We start from the raw sequence: 20,740 nt of genomic DNA, 5'->3' as shown, positions 1-20,740 counted from the left end.
ATTCAATTCAATTCAGTTCAGTTCAGCTCCAATCAGTTCAGTTCAGTTCAGCTTAGTTTAGTAAATTTGAACAGGCCCTAAATTATACAATCTATATCTATACTTAGTATTTAAAAAGCGAAACCACAATCACCTATATGACACATGTCATCATAATTCACCCATATGCGATATGCCACATAACACAATAATTAATATTTCCTCTTTATACTGCCTTTTAAAGTAAAAGATAAAATAAAATGTTATTGAATGCTAAAGTCTTTATGCATTCCTAACTTGCAAATTTGAGTAAGAAATGGAGTGTTCCATTTTCACTACAAAAAAAGGTTGTACTCCTCTTTATACCCTTTTAATGTAAAAATTAAAATAACAAATTATTTAATGTTAAAATCTTTATGTATTCCTAACTTGCAAATTATAAGTAAGAAAATTAAGCAAATTATTATAAAAAATCACCTACACATACAACACAAATAAGTACAGTAACACATTTCAAGAAAAATAAAATGAACTTCAACCCGTTTGTTGAACGGGCCAAAATGCTAGTTTTAATTAAATTAAATAAGCAAAATTAAGGTGAACTAAAAAAAAAAAAAGCTAATGGCCAAATGAAACTCACCGTTTGATTTTATTAATATAGACGGACTACTTTTGCGTTTATTTTCCTCCATTGTTGGCATTTTTCCCCTTTTTCACTTTCACGTTGCATTCCACCCCCCACCACCACCATTGAAGCGTACTCTGAATTCTCCATTGAAGCGACTTCTGAGCTTCTTCTCCTTCATTGAAACAACTTTTGAGGTATGAATTTTTTTTCTCATCGAATTTCAATTTTACAATCTAGGGTTTAATTTTACAAAATCGTCGATTTAAATTGTCAGTATAATCAATTTAGGATTCTTCTAAGGCAGAATATTGAATTGTTGATTATGATTACTCAGTTATGAAAAATCTTAGCAAGCAATTTTGTTTACTCGTAGTAGAATTTTTCTGTGCGATGTTTGGTGCCTAATTTGATAATTGAGTCAAATTCGATTTTTAAATTTGTCTTAGGTATTTGATTATATACCTTTAATGTTAGGACTGAACTATGAAAATGGACCTTTATTCACTGAACCCAGGGTGGTTGACCCTCGTGTTCTGGCTCAGGGACGGGTCTGTTTATTGCCTTCGTTAGATTTATTGGGTGCTGTTTAATGATTCCAAATTTGTGTTGTTCCTATGTTGCAGGTTGGTTCGGAAGAAATGCCTTTGTCGAAGCAGTATCGGTGTATGCATTCAGCAAGCTGTGCTTGTACGAAAGGGCATATAACAGAAGATGTGATCCTCCTTGTTTTCCAGCAGTTAAATTGGAACCCTAAATTGATTGCAGCGTTCTCTTGTGCTTGTAAATGGTTTGATGATTTTGCAAAGAGAGTGTTGTGGAAAGAGTTTTGTAAGACAAGAGCGCCTAAGATGATGATCGATCTGCATTCTAGTGGTAGTCATAGTGTTGATGGGAGCTGGAGGGCGCTTGGGAAATTGCTTATCTATTGTTCAGGTTGTAGCAAAGGTGGCTTGTTCAATAACATTCATATACCTGGTCATTTTGTATACAGAACCCGGTTCTCTCGAACATCAGGAAAGAGTTTTCTTTTGCCACAGTGCAGATCGGATGTGTTATATGTCTCTGATCCCTGTGAACATCTTGACCAAGGGGAAGATGGGGATATTGGATTTTTTCGGGGTATGTTTAAGTCCTTTTCTATGTCCAAAGTTCGCAAGTTGCTTATCAAGAGAAAAGCACAACTACACCCAACAGAAGCATGCCCTTATTGTAAAGCAAAATTGTGGAGTATGCAAGAAGCGAAAATGATACCACAGAGTGCCAGTTGCAGGTTGGGTGCTTATGAAGATGCAATTGAGTATTATGTTTGTCTTAATGGTCACATGCTAGGGGTCTGCACTCTTTTACCTTTATCTGAATCTGAGGACGCATCTGAATTGGAGTGATTGTCAAATAAAATTCAGGTACTTTTTAAAATTTTGATCTCCCCTGTCTTAAATATAATAATGCCCATAGCTTTCTATTAATATTAAGGAGTGTTATTATTGATTAGGGTTTAACCCAACTTATGCTAGTATGGTGGGAAAGAGAAAATTGGTTGAATTAGTATTCTATTATTGACCAAAGAGGGTTATAGAAATATAGAATATAGTTGATCATAAGAGAAAGGTGGACAATTACTTGGGATAGGCAGAGTGTGTTGAATCCCATAACAGTATATTTCCCATGTTAGGACCTTCTGTTGAATTTCAGATTTTTATAAGCTTGTGGATGACTCATCTGAAATTACTAACACATATGGTTTTGTTCTTTTAATTCAACTTATTATTGTGAAATGAACGTAAATTGTTTGGTCTTATTCACATTAAAAAAAAAAAATTCAAGATGCAGAACAAGGCATGAATGGGCTCCTTTTGACTTTGTTTTGGTGTACCATTTTGGTGTTGTTTCTTGGAAAGTACCTGTTGAACTAGTTGCTTGTTTGACTTATGCCTATATATGCATCCATTCTTATAACACATTTTGGGTAGTTCTTATAACTTGATCTCCTTTGTTTGTTTCAATAAATTAGACCATTAGAAAGAATAGAAACTGTGAAATGCACATGTCAGTAGTACAAGTAAGGCTATATTTAGTTCACCTTATTTAAGCACTTTATTATGAGTACTTAATTTAGATTTTAAAAAAGGTTAAGATCTACTTTATCAATAAATGTGCAATTTTTTCGTTGCCATATCTTTAATTCTGTAATGTAAAAAAAATAATGAAATTTGCATACAAAATATTTTAAAAGAAATGCAAATTTAATAAGACCCCATTTGATAATTTTTCCTTATGGATTAGCGTACATATAAGGTCAAAATTACCCAAGAAGTTATAAGTACCTGACCGTGGATTTGGAAGGTGATCTAGCCGCACCTTCCAGTACGGCTACCTTGTTACAGATTACCCCAAGGACGCCTGTTCAATTCTATGGTCACGGGCCGTCCATAGACCATAGAACCCTGTTCAATTCAATAAGTGGAACGCATTAGCAGAAGTTCGAAAAGTTACCCTATTCGGGAATCTTAGTCAAATTGGGCAATAAAATAAGTGTAGAAAAAAATAAGTGAAGATCATATTAGAAAAAAGAAAAAAAAAAAAAAGATAAACTAAACATTGCCTAAATTATTAGGGCGAATATATTATATGGACAACCATTCTAATTCATGTTGTAGTAATTTTGATTGAATATTATATTTTTACAATAATTTAATACTAGAAGAACCAAAATTGGTTGTACAAGAATAAGAACAATAAATATTAAAATGAATAAAAAAAACCGTAAAAATGAATAGTTGAAATTATGAATGATCAAATAACACAAAATAAGAAAGAACCCATAGAATCTTGTACGTAAGATTTTAGTAATTTTAGTTAAGTTTTTATGTTAAAAAAATATTTCAATGTTACTAGACTTTGTTAAAGACTACTCCTTTCGTCCTAGATCTATGTTTACAATTATCATGACACATAGTTTTACGTGATAACTTGTTTTCTACCGTTATTCTATTGGAAAAGTTGATGTAAAAGAAGGTAATTGGGTATTATTTTATTTAAAAAGTAGATGTGATAGAAAATAGTAAGGTGCTTTTGAAGTACATGTGTGAGAGAGTGAGTCCTAACATTTTAGTGGTGAAAAAAGAGACGTGTTAAAATAATTAAGGAAGTGTAAAAACTAAATTTAGACTAATGAAAAGGAAAAGTGTAAAATTTAATGTGGACGAAGGGAGTAATGATTTTATGTTTTTCGATTGTAGATTTGGCCTGTTCGTTTGGGATAAGAGGAATCCCCCATTCACGTCTACTTCAGTAATATGTAGATTGGGGAGTATTAGTCCATCAAGGCATCAACTTTCCCTTTAATCATTTTATCATTATTTTGAAAGATGGGTTCTATGGATTAAAAGCACTAAGGTTAAAGATGTTGACTAGTTGAGCGAGCTTGTAGGAGCCAATCTTAATAAGAAATTCATGTGATCTCAAGCTTAATCAAGCTTTCAATTTGCTTCTTTTAGCTTAGCTCATGCGAGTTTAAATTCGAGCTCAACTTGATCTAGATCAAAATTAAACTAGCTTTTGATAAGCAAGCCTATATATATACAAGCAGGGTGGAATTTTAAAGAGCATGTATCTAAATATACGTGCTCTTAATATAAATATTTTAAATTTTTTTTGAAAATTGTCAATTATATTAACAAGTTTGCTTAGTAGTACTATATCCCCTAAAGTAAAATAACATGATACAATTTTGGATTTTCGGGGATGTATAAAAAAGTAAAAATAGATTTTATTGATTTTCTAACCTTAATGTTAGGATGTGCTATGAACAATATGTATTCTAAATATGTTAGTGGTATTTGCTACTTCCTCTGTTCTTCTATTATTGTAACATGAAGGTAGTGTACAATATTTTAGGAGACTACATGATGATGTGAGAGCAAATAAGGATTTTTAAAAGAACATAAGAAGTAAAAATTTTTGTTAGAAACTATCTACTACATGTGTTTCATATTATTTGCAGCTTTGAAATATTTTTAAATCTCACTAATAATACCCCAAAGTTGCAAATAATATGAAACGAGGTAGTATTATATATTATAATACCATTTTTGGAATTATTTTCTTTTAATATTTTTTTAAAAATTTTGAAACTACTACTCTAAGAACCCCAAAAATTTGGTTAGCGCTACCTATTTCCGTTTAAATTTTCATTTGTAGGCCCCCCTTTTTATAATTTATGTTTAATTTATTCATGCTATATCCTTGGTCACGATAATTCAAAGCAAATTTTAAATAAAAAGACTTTAAATTTCAATGACTTACTATTACAATCTTTGGTTCATTAATCCTAGGCTTTCGAATAAATATATTTAGAAAATTGATTTTTTGAATTTGGAGGATTAGGGATTTAATTTTGGCAATTAGGGTTCTTGGATAGATCTATACCTTTAGGGTTCTTGAATCAATTTATAGGGTTTTAAAGCCTATTTATGAGTTTAGTGTTTTAAAACCAACTTAGGATTAAATGTTGCAATTGAGGGTTTATAATTATGGGAATTAAGGGATCGAATTATGGTATGAAGCTATAATAGAATTAGGTTTTATTAATATGGGGAATAAGGCTCATTTTTTTTTTTTTTTTTTCTAAAATGGAAAATGACTTATTGGTAAAATGATTTTCCATGGAAAATAATTCTAAGGCAAAACACAATTGTATAAATAGTTTTCCTTTGTTTGTTTCCTTACGAGATAATTATATAGGAAGGGAAATAGGAGTGGAAGGGAGAAGATGGACGAGAGGAGAGGTGCGGGATGTAAGGAGCATGTAGGAAAATGTGGCATATCTTCCTTTAGAAGGAAAACATTTTCTATTCTTTGGAGAACTATTTTCCACCTTTGGGAAAAAGTTATTTTCCATCCCTTTGCTAATCAAACAATGGAAAATGAGAAACATAGCCTTAGGGCTCATAAATTTGAGTGATTTGGTTTCGTGAAGTTTGGAATATGGGATATAGGATTTATAAATTGGGGAATGAAAGTTTAACTTTTAACTTAGGGTATTAAGGGCATAATGTGTTTTTGCTTTTAGTATTTAGACATAAAAGATCAAACCAAAAAAGTGGGGCCTATAAATGGATGTTTTGGATACCTAAACTATTTGGGTTTTTCATGTTAGTTTTTTTCATTAAGTTTTAAAAGGTAGCTATTTCTAAAATTGGTTTTTATTAGGCAAGTCTTATTCCTACCCTAAAATCAAATATAGGTAAGCTTCTAAGCGAACATAAGCAAATTTTTTTTGCGAGCCTGTATAAATCGAGCACAAAGTTTTCATAGCTTAAATTGTTTATTACTACCTCCATTTCATATTATTCCTACCTTCGTTTCATATTATGTTTATAATTGAATTTTTTTATGCCAATCTTACTAACCCTCCTAACTACATAGTTTGGTAGTATAAATATTTTAGTTAAAACTTTTAGAGGGTAAATTTTTTGGTTGGGCGGACAAATTTTACTACTCTTTCACTCTAAAGTCTTCTACAGTCTTGGCTTACCACCCACCTTCAATTCTTATATATATATATATATATATATATATATATATATATATATATATATATATATATATATATATATATATATATATATTAATTTTGTAAAATCAAATATGAATATTAATTAGTTTATTAAGTACTAAACTATATAATGTCTTGTATGATTTAATAAAGTAAGTGGGTTAAAGGTTACAAGGTAACCCGTTGCGGGTTATCAACCCGTTTAATATTGACTTTTGTACTATTTACATGCTCTATTTTAACCGTTGGTGCTTTCTACAATCTACATAAGATTAAATAGTCATGTGGGTACTTGTTAAAGTAATCTTAATATATAGTCTACACATATCACTTTTTATAGTTTATAGTTTTTAAAAACTAGTTATTGGCCCGGGTGATGCCCCTGATCATTATAAATTTATTACTTTAATCAAATATATATATTTGGCTTGTTTGTCATTAAGAGTTGAAGTGGTGGTTTTATTTATTTATCAATATATATATTAAAACTCAATGGCAAGGATTGTAATCCTGCCATGTGTCGCTAATCTCGCCACGTGTCATAATGGTTTGACAAACCAAAAACTATTTAATATAATAGCTTAAGTAGCTTGTTGCTTGTATGAGGTTTATTTGATTATAAGAATAATTTTTTTACATTAAAATCATAAAAATATGATAAATCAAATCTTTATAAATTTGATGTCAAAATATATACTACTCCCTAATGCACAAAAATATTTTACTCTATGATTACTGTACAATTTTATGAGTTAACGCACAAAATAAAAATGGAGTAATGTTAAATTTCTTACTAACTTTATTATTATGTAATTAAAAGGAGTTACGGTCCAAGGGAAATTGTCATGCATATGAAGAGTTTATCAATTAAACTTAACATTAATACATGAAAGTTAATGCATAGAGTTTTTCAATAATTAATGCTATGGTATGATTTGGCGACGACACATCATATGCCAAATGGCAAAATTGTTGACACATGGCAAACCATCATGTCTTGCCATGAGTTTTAATATATATATTGATTAAAATTATCATTAGTCAAAGTTTGCATTGGCATAGAAAAAAAATGTATCACAAAAGGCTAGTTAAAGTAAAATTTGTGAATAGTGACAAAAGTTCAAACTTGTCAACTAAACTAAATGGAAGTATAGATTTTTCTCTCTAATGATCAATACTTTGGAGTGTTTGGACTATTTTCCAAATATTTCTTTTGTTATATTAACGTTCAAAACACCATTCAGCACGCACTTTAAGAAAAATATTAGACTAGGTAAATGGACAAAACTAATTGAAATAATTTATAATCGATAAGAAAAAAGTGTTGTGTTATAGTTTAACTTTTATAGCTTTATAGGTCTATGTACCTTTTCTAATCACTTCCTCAAATAGCACGCCAATATGTTTAGGAACTATATTCCCATTTTAACTTTGGTAGTATGTCGGACCATATTCCATATTCAATGATAGATTATGTAATTAATTAATTTTCCAATTTAAAGATAATGAAGCATCTTAGGAGACCTCATTATGTGATTTAAGGTGTGTATCATTGTTAGCATACAAAATGGGTTGATGTACATGACTTTTGTACAAAATTAGTGATTAAAGGGGTTTTAGAAGTCACACATGAATTCATGATTTAAAAGTGATTTCATATAGGCACCTTGGTGAATCAGTGAAACCATTTTGTTACTTGGTGCAACATGTATTGTAAATCCCAACTTTGTACAAATGAGGATTATTTTCTGCAAAAGTCCCGATATTTAGAGGCCATTTTTACTACAATTTTGATGGTTATCTCTTGGTAGATTGATCACTTATTGGTAAGAGAGGAAGAAATTGATGGGGGAGTTTGGGCATGTGATTTTACTAGAGAGTATAAACTGGACATTGAGGTGTCTTTTGTCCATTTTTAGTTAGATGTAGTATCCACCAAATACAAATTAAATATTAATGTCAGGTTAATTGATTTGGAAATTAAATTGTCTACTAATGTGAAAAAAAATAAATTTTTTTTATCACAGTGTTAAGTTTGAGAAAGACATCCTCAAGCGTGTTCACCTTTTGTGTTGCAAACATGTGTGATTTTTTCACCTGAAAATTTTGAAACCAGATTTGGGAAAGGGTCTGAGAATCTGTCAAGGAAAATTCTAAGCTTGACGATGCAGTGACTTGGTTATGAGTGTGCCTAACTTTGATTGGGGACATTTAATTTGGACAAGGGTTTTCCTTTGCTATGCATGTATGTATATGAGTGCTGATAGTCCCTTGTTTTGTTGATACTGAAGTATCCATAGCCAAGTGGATTGTCAAGTTATCTCATAAACTTAGTTGACCTAATTATTTACTATTTGAATTATCTAAACTTATCATTAGTTGTGATTTGTACTTTCTAACCCATGTTTCTACCCTTTTTTTGCTTGTGAGATAATCTTATTAGCTTTTATGTAAACATTGTATGGTAGTTAGTAGTCATTAGGGTCTTGGTATGGTAAGCTATGGAGTCACATAAACTATCTTACTCTTTGATTATTGATAGCTTTGAATGAAAATCTAGCATATCCCATTTGCATTGATGTTAGTAGTCCCTACTATAGTCATTCTTATTTAAACAGTCTGCATATATTTATAGAATTAGAAACGGTCCCAACTGTACGTATGGGGTCTGATAAGAATGGTCTTCTATTGCAGGTAAGCTTGTTATCTGACAATCATGTGGATTTTATAAATCCTCACTCCATAATCTTTTTTCTTTCCAACTCATCCACCAGGCAGGAGGTGGCCACCAGATCACCAATATACCACATCATCCTCTCTTCTTATTGAACACAACAACTACCGCATTCTCTCCTCCTACTGTCCCCGCCAATTATCAACCCCCACCATATTCATGTGCATCCACCATTATATCATCCCTGAAGACCTTTTTTTCAAGCTCTTTAGTGGTGGGTTGAGGCTTTAGGAGTTTTGTTAGGGTGATGATAGGCAATAGTTAATTATTGGATTTCAGTTTTTAGGTGTTAAATCAGAAGAGTGTGGTGCCCAAAAACCTGTGTTGTGCTGGCCTGTTGGGTGGTGTTTGTGCTGTGGGATAGGGACAACAATAATGTGTGTTAAGAGAGAGAGAGAGAGAGGTGTTTGTGCTCTGGGAGAGTGACAATGATAATGGGTGTTAATTGCCAAAGAGGTGAAAGGAGACTAAGAAAAATAGTGGGGAAAAAAGGAAAGAGAATTTATTTTTCTTGGTAATTGAAAGTTTGGGCTTCTTATAGAATGTTGTTAGTAGTTAGGAATTTAGGGCGAACATCAATTTATGTTTTCTCATTTTGAAAACGTTCAGAAACTCTTTGGATACATCTTTGTTATATGACTAACAAGTTCTTCCTATCATGGATTCTTTTATTTTCGAAATGGCCTTTTTTTTTCTCTTATACTCTCTCTCAATAAACCTATAGCCTGAGGCCTTGTTCTATTTGTATTCTGGCCAAAAGAAATTGAATTTTGTTTCTATTTTTTCCAGAATATTGAATTCACTTCTATTTAGGGACTATGAAGTCTGTAGGAGATGAGCAATGAAATTCGTCCAGTCAAAAATAATACATTATTACAAAGTCTCAATCGATCAGTTGCTACTATTAAATTTTTATCTCCTGTTGATTTGCTATTCTTCAACTATTTTATATTGTTAGCAATTGTTTCGGATGCTGACTGAAAATGTTACATCTCATAGTCCTGTGGTTTGAGTTTTGCCCTTTGTTTTATTTAACTCTAGACTTGCTGTTAAATGCAAAATGACTCATTTGGAATTTGCTTTAATTGTATTGGAAGCCAAGTATTCAGCTCTGTTTTCAGTATTTATGCTGACTGATGGGCCTGTGGCCTTGCCTATTTTTCAAACTAGATGAACTATGGTGGTGAATATTTGCGTTGCTCGACTCTCAAATTTGTTGGAGACTTGGAAGAAGCTTGATTCCATTTTAATGCTGGGTCTAAAATTAGCCAACTGAAGAATATTTCTAAACATCTGGGATCTGTGTATCACTCAAAACTCTGGGGACAAGCTGACAGTCGTGGAAGGAACTCGTTCAAGGTATCTTCACTGGTTGATTTTGCTGACAAAAAATGTCCTTCGGGAGAATAGTGTATTAAATTTGTTTGTAAATGTATAATTCATAATGTATCTCAGATGCATCTGCATCATTTCTTGTTCCGTTATTTTCATATTCATAGCTGCATGAATCTCATTCTTAATAATTTATTTTCATGTTCAGCTCCTTAGTGTCGATTCATTTTTGAAGTAATGCAAACAATGAAACAAAACAACTAACAATCACATACTCACAGTGCAAGTAACATTATAAGTGCTAACTGCTTAGCACAAAGAGGGACTAACATGAGATTAATGGTGATACTCGGCAGTCTTCGAACTCTTGAGTGTAGAGATATGCTCTATGGAGGAATGCCCCCTGAGTACTTATATACAAACAGGTTATACAACACTCTTAAATAAGCTAATTTAACCATTTGGTTATTCTCTCCATTTTCGGCTAATTGATTGGAACACTTGCTTTTTTCATTCGGTTTTTTTTTTATTTGTTACATCACTTTCGAATTTGTTAAGAGCATCTCATTTGGAAGTTAAATCTAAGCTATACTTTTTTTTTTTTTTTTCTTTGACAAGAAATCTAAGCTATGCTTTTTTTTTTTTCCTTATTAGTTTTTTGGGTAATGTTATAAGAGCTGCATATAACTATATAAGCATTTAATATACTTTCTTTTTTAGTACTTCTGTATTAAGTTTAAAATTTATCGACAATTTACGAGTAAATCGGTGTAATAAGTTCACGAGTCTATTCTTTTCACTTTTAGCTTCTAATTTTATGCAGCTACATATCTTTTTTCTTAGTTTTTTTAATGGATAAAACTCTTTAGAAAGGAAAGGAAAAGGGCAATGAAGTACCTTTCCCAAAGAGCTCATTAATTCCCCAACTTTATAATTTTGAGATGCCCTTTTTTTCGTAGGCCAAGTCTTTTATACCAATTAATGGCTAATACTAATAGTATTAAATTTCTTTATAATTGCACAACAAATATACCAATTTTTTTCCTCCCCTCTTCTTTTCTCAACCTCTTGCAATTACTCTTTTGTTACGATCTTTTTCCTTTCTTTGTTGAGTAAGGCTTCCATTTTATTCTTAGAGCCATTGATGTCTAAAGTAACTAGACGCTAAGCCAAACTACGCCGAACAAAAGACATATTCAGAGATGGTAACAAGATTGTTTTCAATCTATTGTTTCCAAATGTACAATTTCGAAGTATGGAGTATGTCTTATCCAATTAAGCTGTTTTATAATGTATGCGAGTGTGTTTAATTTGAAGGGATCAAATTTGTAAGAAATTAATTTGTTTGACTAATTCATGTAAAATAATTTGCATGTATTCCAATTGCTAAATAGTGTGAAAATTGATAAACTAGCACACTTTAAAACAAGGGAAATTTCCATTCAATCACAAGAACAATCACTTCACTCTAAATGAAACATACATAGTTGCATATAATTCCATCAAAATTAGGAAAAGTTATTACAAACACAACTACTAAACTTAAATAAAAACACAAGCCTGCTTCACAAACAAAGTATTATTTGATCATATGATCTTTAGTAATTAGTAGCCTGGAGGCTTGTAGGCAATGAAACTGATGCATTGAACTTGACGGAAACTGTCAAACCCGATGATCCTAATGAAGGCATTAGGGTAAGCCTTCTTGGCCTCCTCGAGCTCATTCACCACTTGAGCTGGGTCAGTGCACCCGAACATAGGTAGCTTCCACATGGTCCAGTAGCGTCCATCATAGTACCCTGGTGACCTGTGGTTCTCACGGTACACAAATCCGTGCTACACAATATAACAAAGATATGTTATCTAAGTGTAAATATTACTATGATCTAAGACTGAAAAACTACACGAGAGAATTTCTAATCTTTATATCTATCTATACTATATATTAAAAAGTGTTCCTAAAGAAGTTTAGGTGCCACATGACATCTTCCTCAATCAATCAAGTCTTTCATTCACGTGCTTAAAAATATGATTTATAAAAAGCGTTCCTAAAGAAGTTTAGGTGCCAACATGACATTTTCCTCAATCATTCGAGTTCTTCATTCACGTGCTTAAAAATATGATTGTACAAGATTTAATCTCAGGACCTTAAGTTGTAAAAGTATAATGTTAGCCACTAAACTGCTATTACCATATTACTTGTCATTATATTAAAATTAATAAAAATAATGATTTCAATCATGGAATTAATGCAGTAACTCAGGGCATCGTCTGTGCCTAAAAACTAATGTAAATTTAAAAGACAAAGTATAATGGAGCTTACTTCAGTCTCGAACTCTAAGCAAGGAACCCATCCCTTGTTAAGAAGGTATTGGATTTCACCGAGCAATGACTCCGGGGAAAGTGGTGGGAGGTAAGACAAAGTCTCGAACTTCTTCTTGCCAACTGGTGGCCATACTTGCATACATTGCACTCTGCCACCATTGCTAGCAAGGGAAGTAATGTCGACGTTGTTCTTCCTGCTAACAGGGAAAGCTGAAGTAGACTTCAACCCATTGAATGGAGCCACCATGTTGGCCTGAACACTGCCAGCCGAGGCGACAGCCGAGGCAGCATTGGACATCAAGCTAGAAGCCATTTCTTCCCCTTCTTTTTTGCTAACCTTTTTTTCAACTTTTTTTTTTTTTTCCTTAGAGTGATGCTTATGTTCAACTACACAAGTAGTATTTATACTAGTGAAAATATTTGTGTTAGATTCCTTAAAAAAATTTATGTTCACTAGTTGAAAATTTTTAAGATAATATGTGATATGAGTTGTTTGAATATTCTTGGCCATTTGAATCATGAGTGGGTAAGGTTCTTATGTTATGGGCATCAAAATAGCCACAAATGAGTTAGCTTAAAGATTATGTTTTTCAACATTTTCCTCCTTGCATATTTAATAGACCGTCCAATTTCCACCTTAAATTCAATTTATGAATTGTGTTTTTTCTGTTTTGGATTATGTACCTATATTCCTTTGCCAAGTGGAAATTATTGGAATGAAAACGACAAATGTCACCTTATCATTTTTTTTTCCATGAATATATTAGCGTATATTGGACGATGGTCCTTTTATGGTTAAGAAAAAATATTCATTTATAATACTCTGGAGTTGAGAGTTGTCTCTCTCGATCATCTAATTTATGTACACAATTATTTTAAGTACATAGTCCCATATTTTGGATTAAACATAAATTATTGGAAGATTAAGATGAATAACATTAACAAATTTATAAATCTCTTCGTCTCATTTTGATAGTCTAATTTACAATTTGCACAATTTTCATTGCAATATAATAGTAACAATATCTCTAAATACGTAATCAAGAATTTGTGATAATATAAAATTTGATATATAAAAACTAAAATTCAAGATAAATGTAACAAGATCTCACAAAGTGTCGAGTTCTATTTACATCAAATTTTCTTTGGTATGGAATCCTTGATGGCAAGGGAAGAGCACAGGAGCCTCAATCCTAATATTCCCCAGATCCCAAGTTAGGACCTGCAAATTCATGGAGACCAAAATGTGAAGTATAAAATCACTAGAATAAGCCATGCTTAATATTTCCTTCGTCTTATTAAATGATACTCCCTCCGTTTCACTTTGTTAGTCCCCTTTGGAATCAATCACTTTAAATAAGAAAATGAGGAATCTTAATAATTTGGAATTTGATTGCAACTTTGTAAATAATGTTTTGCGTTTTCTTGTTTTATTTGTTTTATTTATGGTTATGGGCTATAATTAAACCACCTATAATAAATTTTGATTGGAAAATTTGCCATGTCAGCAATCCACTAGCACATACATTAACCAATCAGAATTATTTGATTCTTTAAACACCCAATTAGATTAATTATTCATGGATTATGAATTTATTCACCTAATAATAATGTTAGGAAATATTCAATATGAATACATCATTTTGAAACGCCCGATATAGTATATGGGACTATCAAAGTGAAACGAAGGGAGTATTATTTTTTAATGCAATACATAAACTTAACCATTGAAATTCTTTGACTAAATTAACTAAAATTATACAAAAATAAAAAGGTATTTTGAAATATATTAAAACGAATCTAACAAGATTCCTTATTTACCATGGTTTTGTTTTCCATCGACTATAAATCAAAGTAGAGTATGAATATGCACAAAGTCAAAACATACACACAAATAATTATGTATGTTCATGCAAATGAATATGGAACCAACAAGAACACTGGATATATAGTTAAATTAGAACCATTATTCAGTCTTTCAAAAAAAAAAAAAAAAAAAAAAGACTACCATTATTCAGTCAGTTGAAATTTGTAGCACTAGCAGCTAAAACCTGAAGAAAAGAAAGCAATCAACTATTTACATTGCATTATGGCCATGAATCTATGAGACAGAGCTACGTTCTTGCTGAATTACTCATGCAGAATCCATTCGAAGTCCGGTAATATCAAAGATCCAGTTCATCCTCAGTTTCATCATCATCTTCTTCACTGAAGTCCAAACCCGTAATGGTCATATTTCCAGTGTTAACTGAGACACAGATAAAATAAATAAGTAATTATAAAGATTTCAACATTATATACATTATAGGTCATTTCACGTCAAACTGTAACATTTGTTCTGTTGGATTCACTGTTGAAGCATAGAAGGATTTGGTCTAAATGCCGTGAATGAGACACTTGTTGCTTCTTTTCTAAAAATAATAAGTCATAGAATAGCATTAACATTGCCGAATGATAAAATTATAATGCAATACAAAAGGTAAACATGACAATGAAAACGGAGTGAAAGCAGAGGGAGGTCGATTCAACAAGTCAGATTCATTCAGGAGTGTTGTTAGGGAACATCAAAAGATTAAGTTTTGAAAAAAAAGAGATTGAGTCCTCTTTACAGGAGCTCATAATACAATTCAAGGACTATGTCTTCTAATAAGGGATTTCAACCAAGTTAAATCACTAGATCAAAAATTAGGAGGCAATAAGATCATCCCTGGGCTAAGCAACTTTCTTGATTGGAAGATCCAATTGGCCTGATTTACTATCCCCTTTTCGGGATCAAAATATACTTGGTGCAACAATAGTCTCAAATCCTATCTATGAGCCGCTGGATAGAGCCTACACAAATGATAAAAATAGACGTGCATATCTTGATGCTATTTTTTGGAACCTACCAATCTTACTTTCGGATCATGGTCCCCCCCCCCCCCCCCCGGCCCAAAATCCAAAAAAAATAAAAAATAAAAATCAAAGACCAAAAAGACAACACGTACGCCTTATAAGATGGAAGTGTGGTGCATCAATATTCCGAGGATTAACTGCTCTAATATATCATGGGCAGCAAACAGTATATAGAGGGCAGTGAATGCACTCAAAATAGGCATAGGATGTAGAATTGGAAATGGTAGACATACTCATGTTGAACAAGATATGTGGATTGGAAAGAAAAGAGTTACTCCAATGGAGCAATCCCAACAGCCAAAACCACAGAGAGTCTGTGAGTTATTTACAGATAATAGAAGTTGGAATGCGAATTTAATCTGGAAACACTTCCAGCAAGAAGGCGCGAGGGAGGTCTTGGCAACCCATATTCTGTCTTCTGAGGCTGAGAAACTGAGAATAGATACTCTTGGGCCCTAACCAAGAATGGGAACTATTCTTTTAATTCTGGATGCTGGGCTCTTTTAAACCAAGAAAACCAGAGAATCAGCCACTCAGTTTTGGAGGATCAGCCACTCTATAAAAAGGTTCTCGGTCTCTCTCCTCATCACATGCATTTCTATCTTTCTCTCTCCAGTGAACACTCACAAACAAATTTTCTCTAGGAATCCGTGTAAGGCCTTTGTTGCACATAATATGAAAGAAGGTAGTAGAACATTATGTGTTTTCGGTAGATTTTTTGGTGCCGGAAATCATTTATGTCACTAACTGCACCCACCCCAAAAGTTGGTGTTGTTCATTGCTCCACCTAAAGGTCATGTTGTTGACCACACTTGAGCTATAGTTTGTGCTGCCAATTTTGCCTCACATCATAATTTATGATATTCACCATTCACTAATAAAACAACTAGACAGGCACCAAAACCTAAAAGTTTGATGCACCCAAAATTTAAAATGTACTACTTACCGACAGCATCCATGCCTGCCAATTTTGGCATAAATTGCCTTATGTGATCTTCTGCTGCTTTATCAGCTTTGAGTGCCTCACACTCAAAGGAGATTATGATCTTGCTTTTTGTGTGCTTCTGTTCAACTTCATTAGTGATATCTTTCCCCCAGCTGTCTACAAACCAAGTATTAAAAAAAAAAAAAAAAAAAAAAAATGCTTGTTAGTAGTTTCCTATAGACTAAGAGCATGCAAACTAAGCTGCAGAGAAAAAAAAAAAAAAAAAAAAAAAACCCAGTTTGATTCAATAAAATTCGTGGCATGCATCTGATGGAGCTTTATCATCATCACATGAAAAACCAAGCTCAGAAATGCATATTGTAGCAATGAGGGCAGCATATAACATGAAGTCAAGAAAAATAGTGTACCTTCTTAACCATCATTAAAGAGCACTACACCTTTGATAAATAGAATTAAATCTAAACAATAGGCAAAAGTTACACATCTTCAAAAAGATTTTAACCAAAATGAATAAAGTCCACTCATGTTCCTACTAAAATGAAAAAACACGTCAATAAGGTGGTTTTGGAACAGCTTACCCATGTACATGTTCAGCAGTCTTAAACCTTGCGGCATCATGTCCTTTGCATTCCACAACCACAGTCGCTTCTTTTTTAGTCTGTCATATAATATGTCATCAAACCATAATGAGATGAAATACAAATACAAGGTGAGAAAGTGATGTCACATAGAGAGAATATTCTAGGAATTATTACAGCGAAATCAACAATATTGAGCTTGATCAAACGATAGTCATCACCTGTACTGCACTCTCTTTCACAAGCGAGTTCTGACCAAATCAGAGACATAATCAATGTCAAGAGGTAAAAAGACAGCTCAAATTTATAGAATTGTATAAGATAACAGAAATAGGGTAAAGGATAGAATAAAACATCCACAATTTATAAGAATCTCACTACACATAACTATTTGATTAAAACCTTTAATAATTACACAATACAGCTGAAATATTCACAAATAAGGAATAGAAGCAGGATATACAGATCAAATGTTCTTGTTGCTCTCTCACTAAACAGCTCCTATAGCAGTATTTCATTTTGAGAGGAATTCCATGTGCACATGGGCGTTGTGTACTAAACATGCAGATATGCAAAAGCATAAAATTAAACACAGCATTACCAATACCATGTCAGCTTCAGATAGCAACCAGGACTTTGCAAATAGAATGGTACAAGAGTGTCATTAAAATAATAAAATCACAAGGAAAAATGAAGCATGAAGTACAGAAATATTGTAATTCAGAAAAAGCAAGAAGGAAACAGCTCTTAGCTTCTAACCATGCTTCTTGGGGAAGATCCATACAGGAAATAGCCTTAATTACATTGGTAGTCAGGAAATATGTGCAAAATATGGGCGGAGTCAGGATGAACAAGTTAACATGGTGAGCTTATGTTATAAAAATGCCATACAAAGCTAACAGCTAATAGTCATGCAAATAGTATGTGACTACTAGTGACATGTATAAGTTGTCATAAAAAGATAATGGGAGCCAAAACAAATGCAATTCGCCAATATGACAGAAATCCAAAACCCCGTTACACTTTCTTGCGAAGTTGCAATTGGAATGACTTTTTCCCTCCATGCTCCATCCAAAATGTACGTCACTATGATAATATAATTTGAAGTAGCAATATGACAATCAAATCCCAGCAAAGGTAGTAATAATCAAATTGTGGGAAGTAGCATCTAATAACCAAGTTCACCACATAAGGTGTGAATCCCTCTCCCTATGACCCAGAATTTATGAACCATCATACTTCGTACATAACTTACATGACAAACTCGACACATACAATAGTTTTCTCAGAAAATAAGGTGCAATAATATCACACTACATTTTCCTCTCATTTAGAAACAAGCAAGCAGGGAAACCTTAAAAACCCTTATAAATTTTTCCAAACAAAATCAAAGTTGCAGTTTTAATTTACACAATTCCGAACAAAGAACACTATCAGAATTAGATTACTGACACAAATTCATGTCCCATGCCCGACTCGAATATTTTGTAAAAACAATCAGTGTCCATACCATCCCCAAGTGTCAAAAATCCGACACGAATACTTAATTTGAAGAGTCGAGTAACAATTCACAACTAATACATTACCCACCATTATCAAAGCAAGTAAATGCATTTAAATAATAAAAGCAATTTAGAGAAAATAAAGGGAAAGAGATAAACCAATGCCATGGAGGCCATAGCAAGTAGAATGAGGAAGACGGATGAAGTGACCAGAGATGGACCCACATGGCAAAAGTGCTATAGATGCTATTCCTTCCATTTCCTTCATTCTACTTTTCTTTGAATCTCCTTCTTCTGCAACCAAAGAATTCGAAGTATACCCATCATCAAATTAACTTCCAATGAATTGCAAAATTAAATTGGGTGAAAAGGGGATGCAAGAAAGTAAAATTCAAAGTATACCCATTATCAAATTCTCAGAATCCACGAGTTTGAACGTCTCGGAGTACCCTCTTCAGTGAAGGGGAATCGCTTTTACCGGGAGTGTCGGAGGAGTGCAGAGAAAATGAAGAAGATGATTTTTTATTCGGTATTGGAAAGTGGTTTAAGGTTTAAATTACAGACTCTATTTTTTTTTTTTCCTAAAATTTCGCTTATGAAGAAACAAAACGGCCCACTTAACAGAGAAATACTCCTTGGAGTAATAAAAAATTGTAAAAGAAAGATAGTGGGTTAATAGTTTACTAGATTAGTCCCGTGCGATGCACGAAAATATAGAGTATATATATTTTTTATGTATTATTACGTATCAGAAAAATTATTGAGATATAACCATTAGTTGTAAATGCTAATTTTATAAATTAATTTTGAAGAAGAACAAATCGAATATGAAAATTTAAGCACATATATAAACGTTAGATTTTTAATATACGAATTTAATCAAACAAATAAATAATGATTTTAAACTTGTAATATATACAGGAAAATAGAAAAAATGTATACGTACATCAAAGTATTTTGTTCGATGAAGCATAAGGGAAAGATGTATTAGATACCAATAGTTGGTGATAGAAAAAAATAAATAAATTAAAGAGTATAGGTAAATTGAGAGAATGAGAAATTAAATTTGAAATTTGAAACCAAAGAAAATATAATGACGTTAGATTTTTATTTAGGCGGGAAAATTTTTCTTATAAAGCTGCCACATGGACAATATGATGTCAGCGGTTATTCCTTTAGTTTATTTATAGATAGATAGATTGAAAAGTAATGAATGTGAGAGAAAATATACAATAAAAAAGTAGTAGTGGGTTTGAGTGGGGACCATGAGAGGAGAGAGATATAATATTTTAATATAGCTTTTTGCCAAAAAAGGAAGTGTCGCACTTAAAAAAACACGGCCGGGAATGGAAAGTGTAACACTTTAAAAAACACGGAGGGAGTAGGGGAGTTTTAGGAGAAATTGAAGAAATTAATGAAATACGGATGTATTGGAGTTAGTGGAAGGTAAATTGAATTGGAAGATATATAATCTAAAGGTAATGAAATACATCATCCGTTTGATTCCTAATTTTTGCTATGGTTTTCCCTCTAGATTTCTCTTTGGGAGGGTGTTTTTACTACGAAGTAATATTTTACTAGGGTTTTTTCAATTTTTTAGGGTTTTCCTTTTATTTTCTCCTTTCTTCTTTTTTCCAACATCCTTCTCTCCTTGATCTCCCTTGTGATTATTGGTAGGGGCTACCACTGGTTCCTTGATCAGTAGTAAACTCCAACATTTCTTTTAAATCGCTTATAATAATAAATTTCATCCTTATGATGGTCTTGATAGGTGTAGATGACTTCTCTTTTGTCATCGGAAATTCTAAATTTTTGGTGGTGGTTTGTGCAACGTTGAACCAGTTGTCAAATCAATGACTACAATTAAATTGAATCAGGTTTTGTTCAATTTAAAAACTATCAATAATTGCCAGGCCCCCTTGTAGAAGAAGGATGCATAGGACATAGATTCAAGAGATGAGAGTATTCATCAATGTTAATCCTCACTGGCAATCGTAGTTCTACAGAATTAGAATTATTTGATTCAATTTTCATTGTATTTATCGTTTATGATATCTTTTGTAAATGTCATATGACTTCTTATTAATGAATTGATCTCCGCTTCAAAAAATATTTCCTCCGTTTTTTAGTTGACATCGTTTGACTTTTATACTATTCACACACTATACTTTAACTCACTTTTGTGATTTATAGATGCGATAAAATATAATCATGTGGGATCTTGTTTGAATCGTCTCGATGTATTAATATTCACTTTTTATAAT

At 32.4% G+C, this 20,740-nt stretch overlaps 3 protein-coding genes across 5 annotated transcripts; 1 reads left to right on the top strand and 2 right to left on the bottom strand.

Moving 5' to 3' along the window:
• Positions 1–665: 665 nt before the first annotated feature.
• LOC145595328 (EID1-like F-box protein 2) lies at positions 666–10,437 on the top strand. 2 transcript variants are annotated; one of them, XM_081651719.1, is made up of 3 exons: positions 666–801; positions 1,231–2,010; positions 10,069–10,437. In XM_081651719.1, exon 2 carries the CDS (start codon positions 1,246–1,248, stop codon positions 1,990–1,992), a length of 747 nt encoding a protein of 248 aa, XP_081507845.1. In that variant the 5' UTR covers positions 666–801; positions 1,231–1,245; the 3' UTR covers positions 1,993–2,010; positions 10,069–10,437. The 2 variants fall into 2 exon arrangements, with proteins under 2 accessions (XP_081507845.1, XP_081507846.1); XM_081651720.1 differs by lacking the exon at positions 10,069–10,437 and adding an exon at positions 8,859–8,926.
• A 1,212-nt stretch (positions 10,438–11,649) lies between these two features.
• On the bottom strand, positions 11,650–12,938 carry LOC145593603 (ribulose bisphosphate carboxylase small subunit, chloroplastic 3-like). The gene is made up of 2 exons (XM_081649879.1): positions 12,554–12,938; positions 11,650–12,066 (listed from the first exon to the last, which is right to left on the bottom strand). Exons 1-2 carry the CDS (start codon positions 12,866–12,868, stop codon positions 11,836–11,838), a joined length of 546 nt encoding a protein of 181 aa, XP_081506005.1. The 5' UTR covers positions 12,869–12,938; the 3' UTR covers positions 11,650–11,835.
• A 750-nt stretch (positions 12,939–13,688) lies between these two features.
• LOC145595327 (uncharacterized) lies at positions 13,689–19,019 on the bottom strand. Of its 2 annotated transcripts, XR_014102935.1 has the most exons (7): positions 18,879–19,019; positions 18,636–18,770; positions 17,152–17,225; positions 16,975–17,054; positions 16,397–16,548; positions 14,637–14,803; positions 13,689–13,777 (listed from the first exon to the last, which is right to left on the bottom strand). XR_014102935.1 is itself a non-coding variant. In XM_081651718.1 (6 exons), the coding sequence occupies exons 1-6, from the start codon at positions 18,880–18,882 to the stop codon at positions 14,721–14,723; spliced, it is 528 nt and encodes a 175-aa protein (XP_081507844.1). In that variant the 5' UTR covers positions 18,883–19,019; the 3' UTR covers positions 14,449–14,720. The 2 variants fall into 2 exon arrangements, 1 of the variants encoding a protein (XP_081507844.1); XM_081651718.1 differs by lacking the exon at positions 13,689–13,777 and having other exon boundaries at positions 14,449–14,803.
• Positions 19,020–20,740: the final 1,721 nt, after the last annotated feature.

The sequence above is a fragment of the Chenopodium album genome, chromosome 19, assembly GCF_948465745.1.
Source record: "Chenopodium album chromosome 19, dcCheAlbu1.1, whole genome shotgun sequence".
NCBI lineage: Eukaryota > Viridiplantae > Streptophyta > Magnoliopsida > Caryophyllales > Amaranthaceae > Chenopodium > Chenopodium album.
This window is presented reverse-complemented; position numbering and strand designations above follow the sequence as displayed.

What these genes read in the sequence shown, in the direction of transcription:
- LOC145595328 (XM_081651719.1), top strand. Translation starts at nt 1,246, where the DNA reads ATGCCTTTGTCGAAGCAGTATCGGTGTATGCATTCAGCAAGCTGTGCT.
- LOC145593603 (XM_081649879.1), bottom strand. Translation starts at nt 12,868, where the DNA reads ATGGCTTCTAGCTTGATGTCCAATGCTGCCTCGGCTGTCGCCTCGGCT. An exon ending in GCTTAGAGTTCGAGACTGAA is followed by an intron (nt 12,067 to 12,553) that starts GTAAGCTCCATT and finishes TATATTGTGTAG; the next exon opens with CACGGATTTGTGTACCGTGA.
- LOC145595327 (XM_081651718.1), bottom strand. An exon ending in CTATGGCCTCCATGGCATTG is followed by an intron (nt 17,226 to 18,635) that starts GTTTATCTCTTT and finishes TGATTTGGTCAG; the next exon opens with AACTCGCTTGTGAAAGAGAG. An exon ending in ACTGCTGAACATGTACATGG is followed by an intron (nt 16,549 to 16,974) that starts GTAAGCTGTTCC and finishes GTTTGTAGACAG; the next exon opens with CTGGGGGAAAGATATCACTA.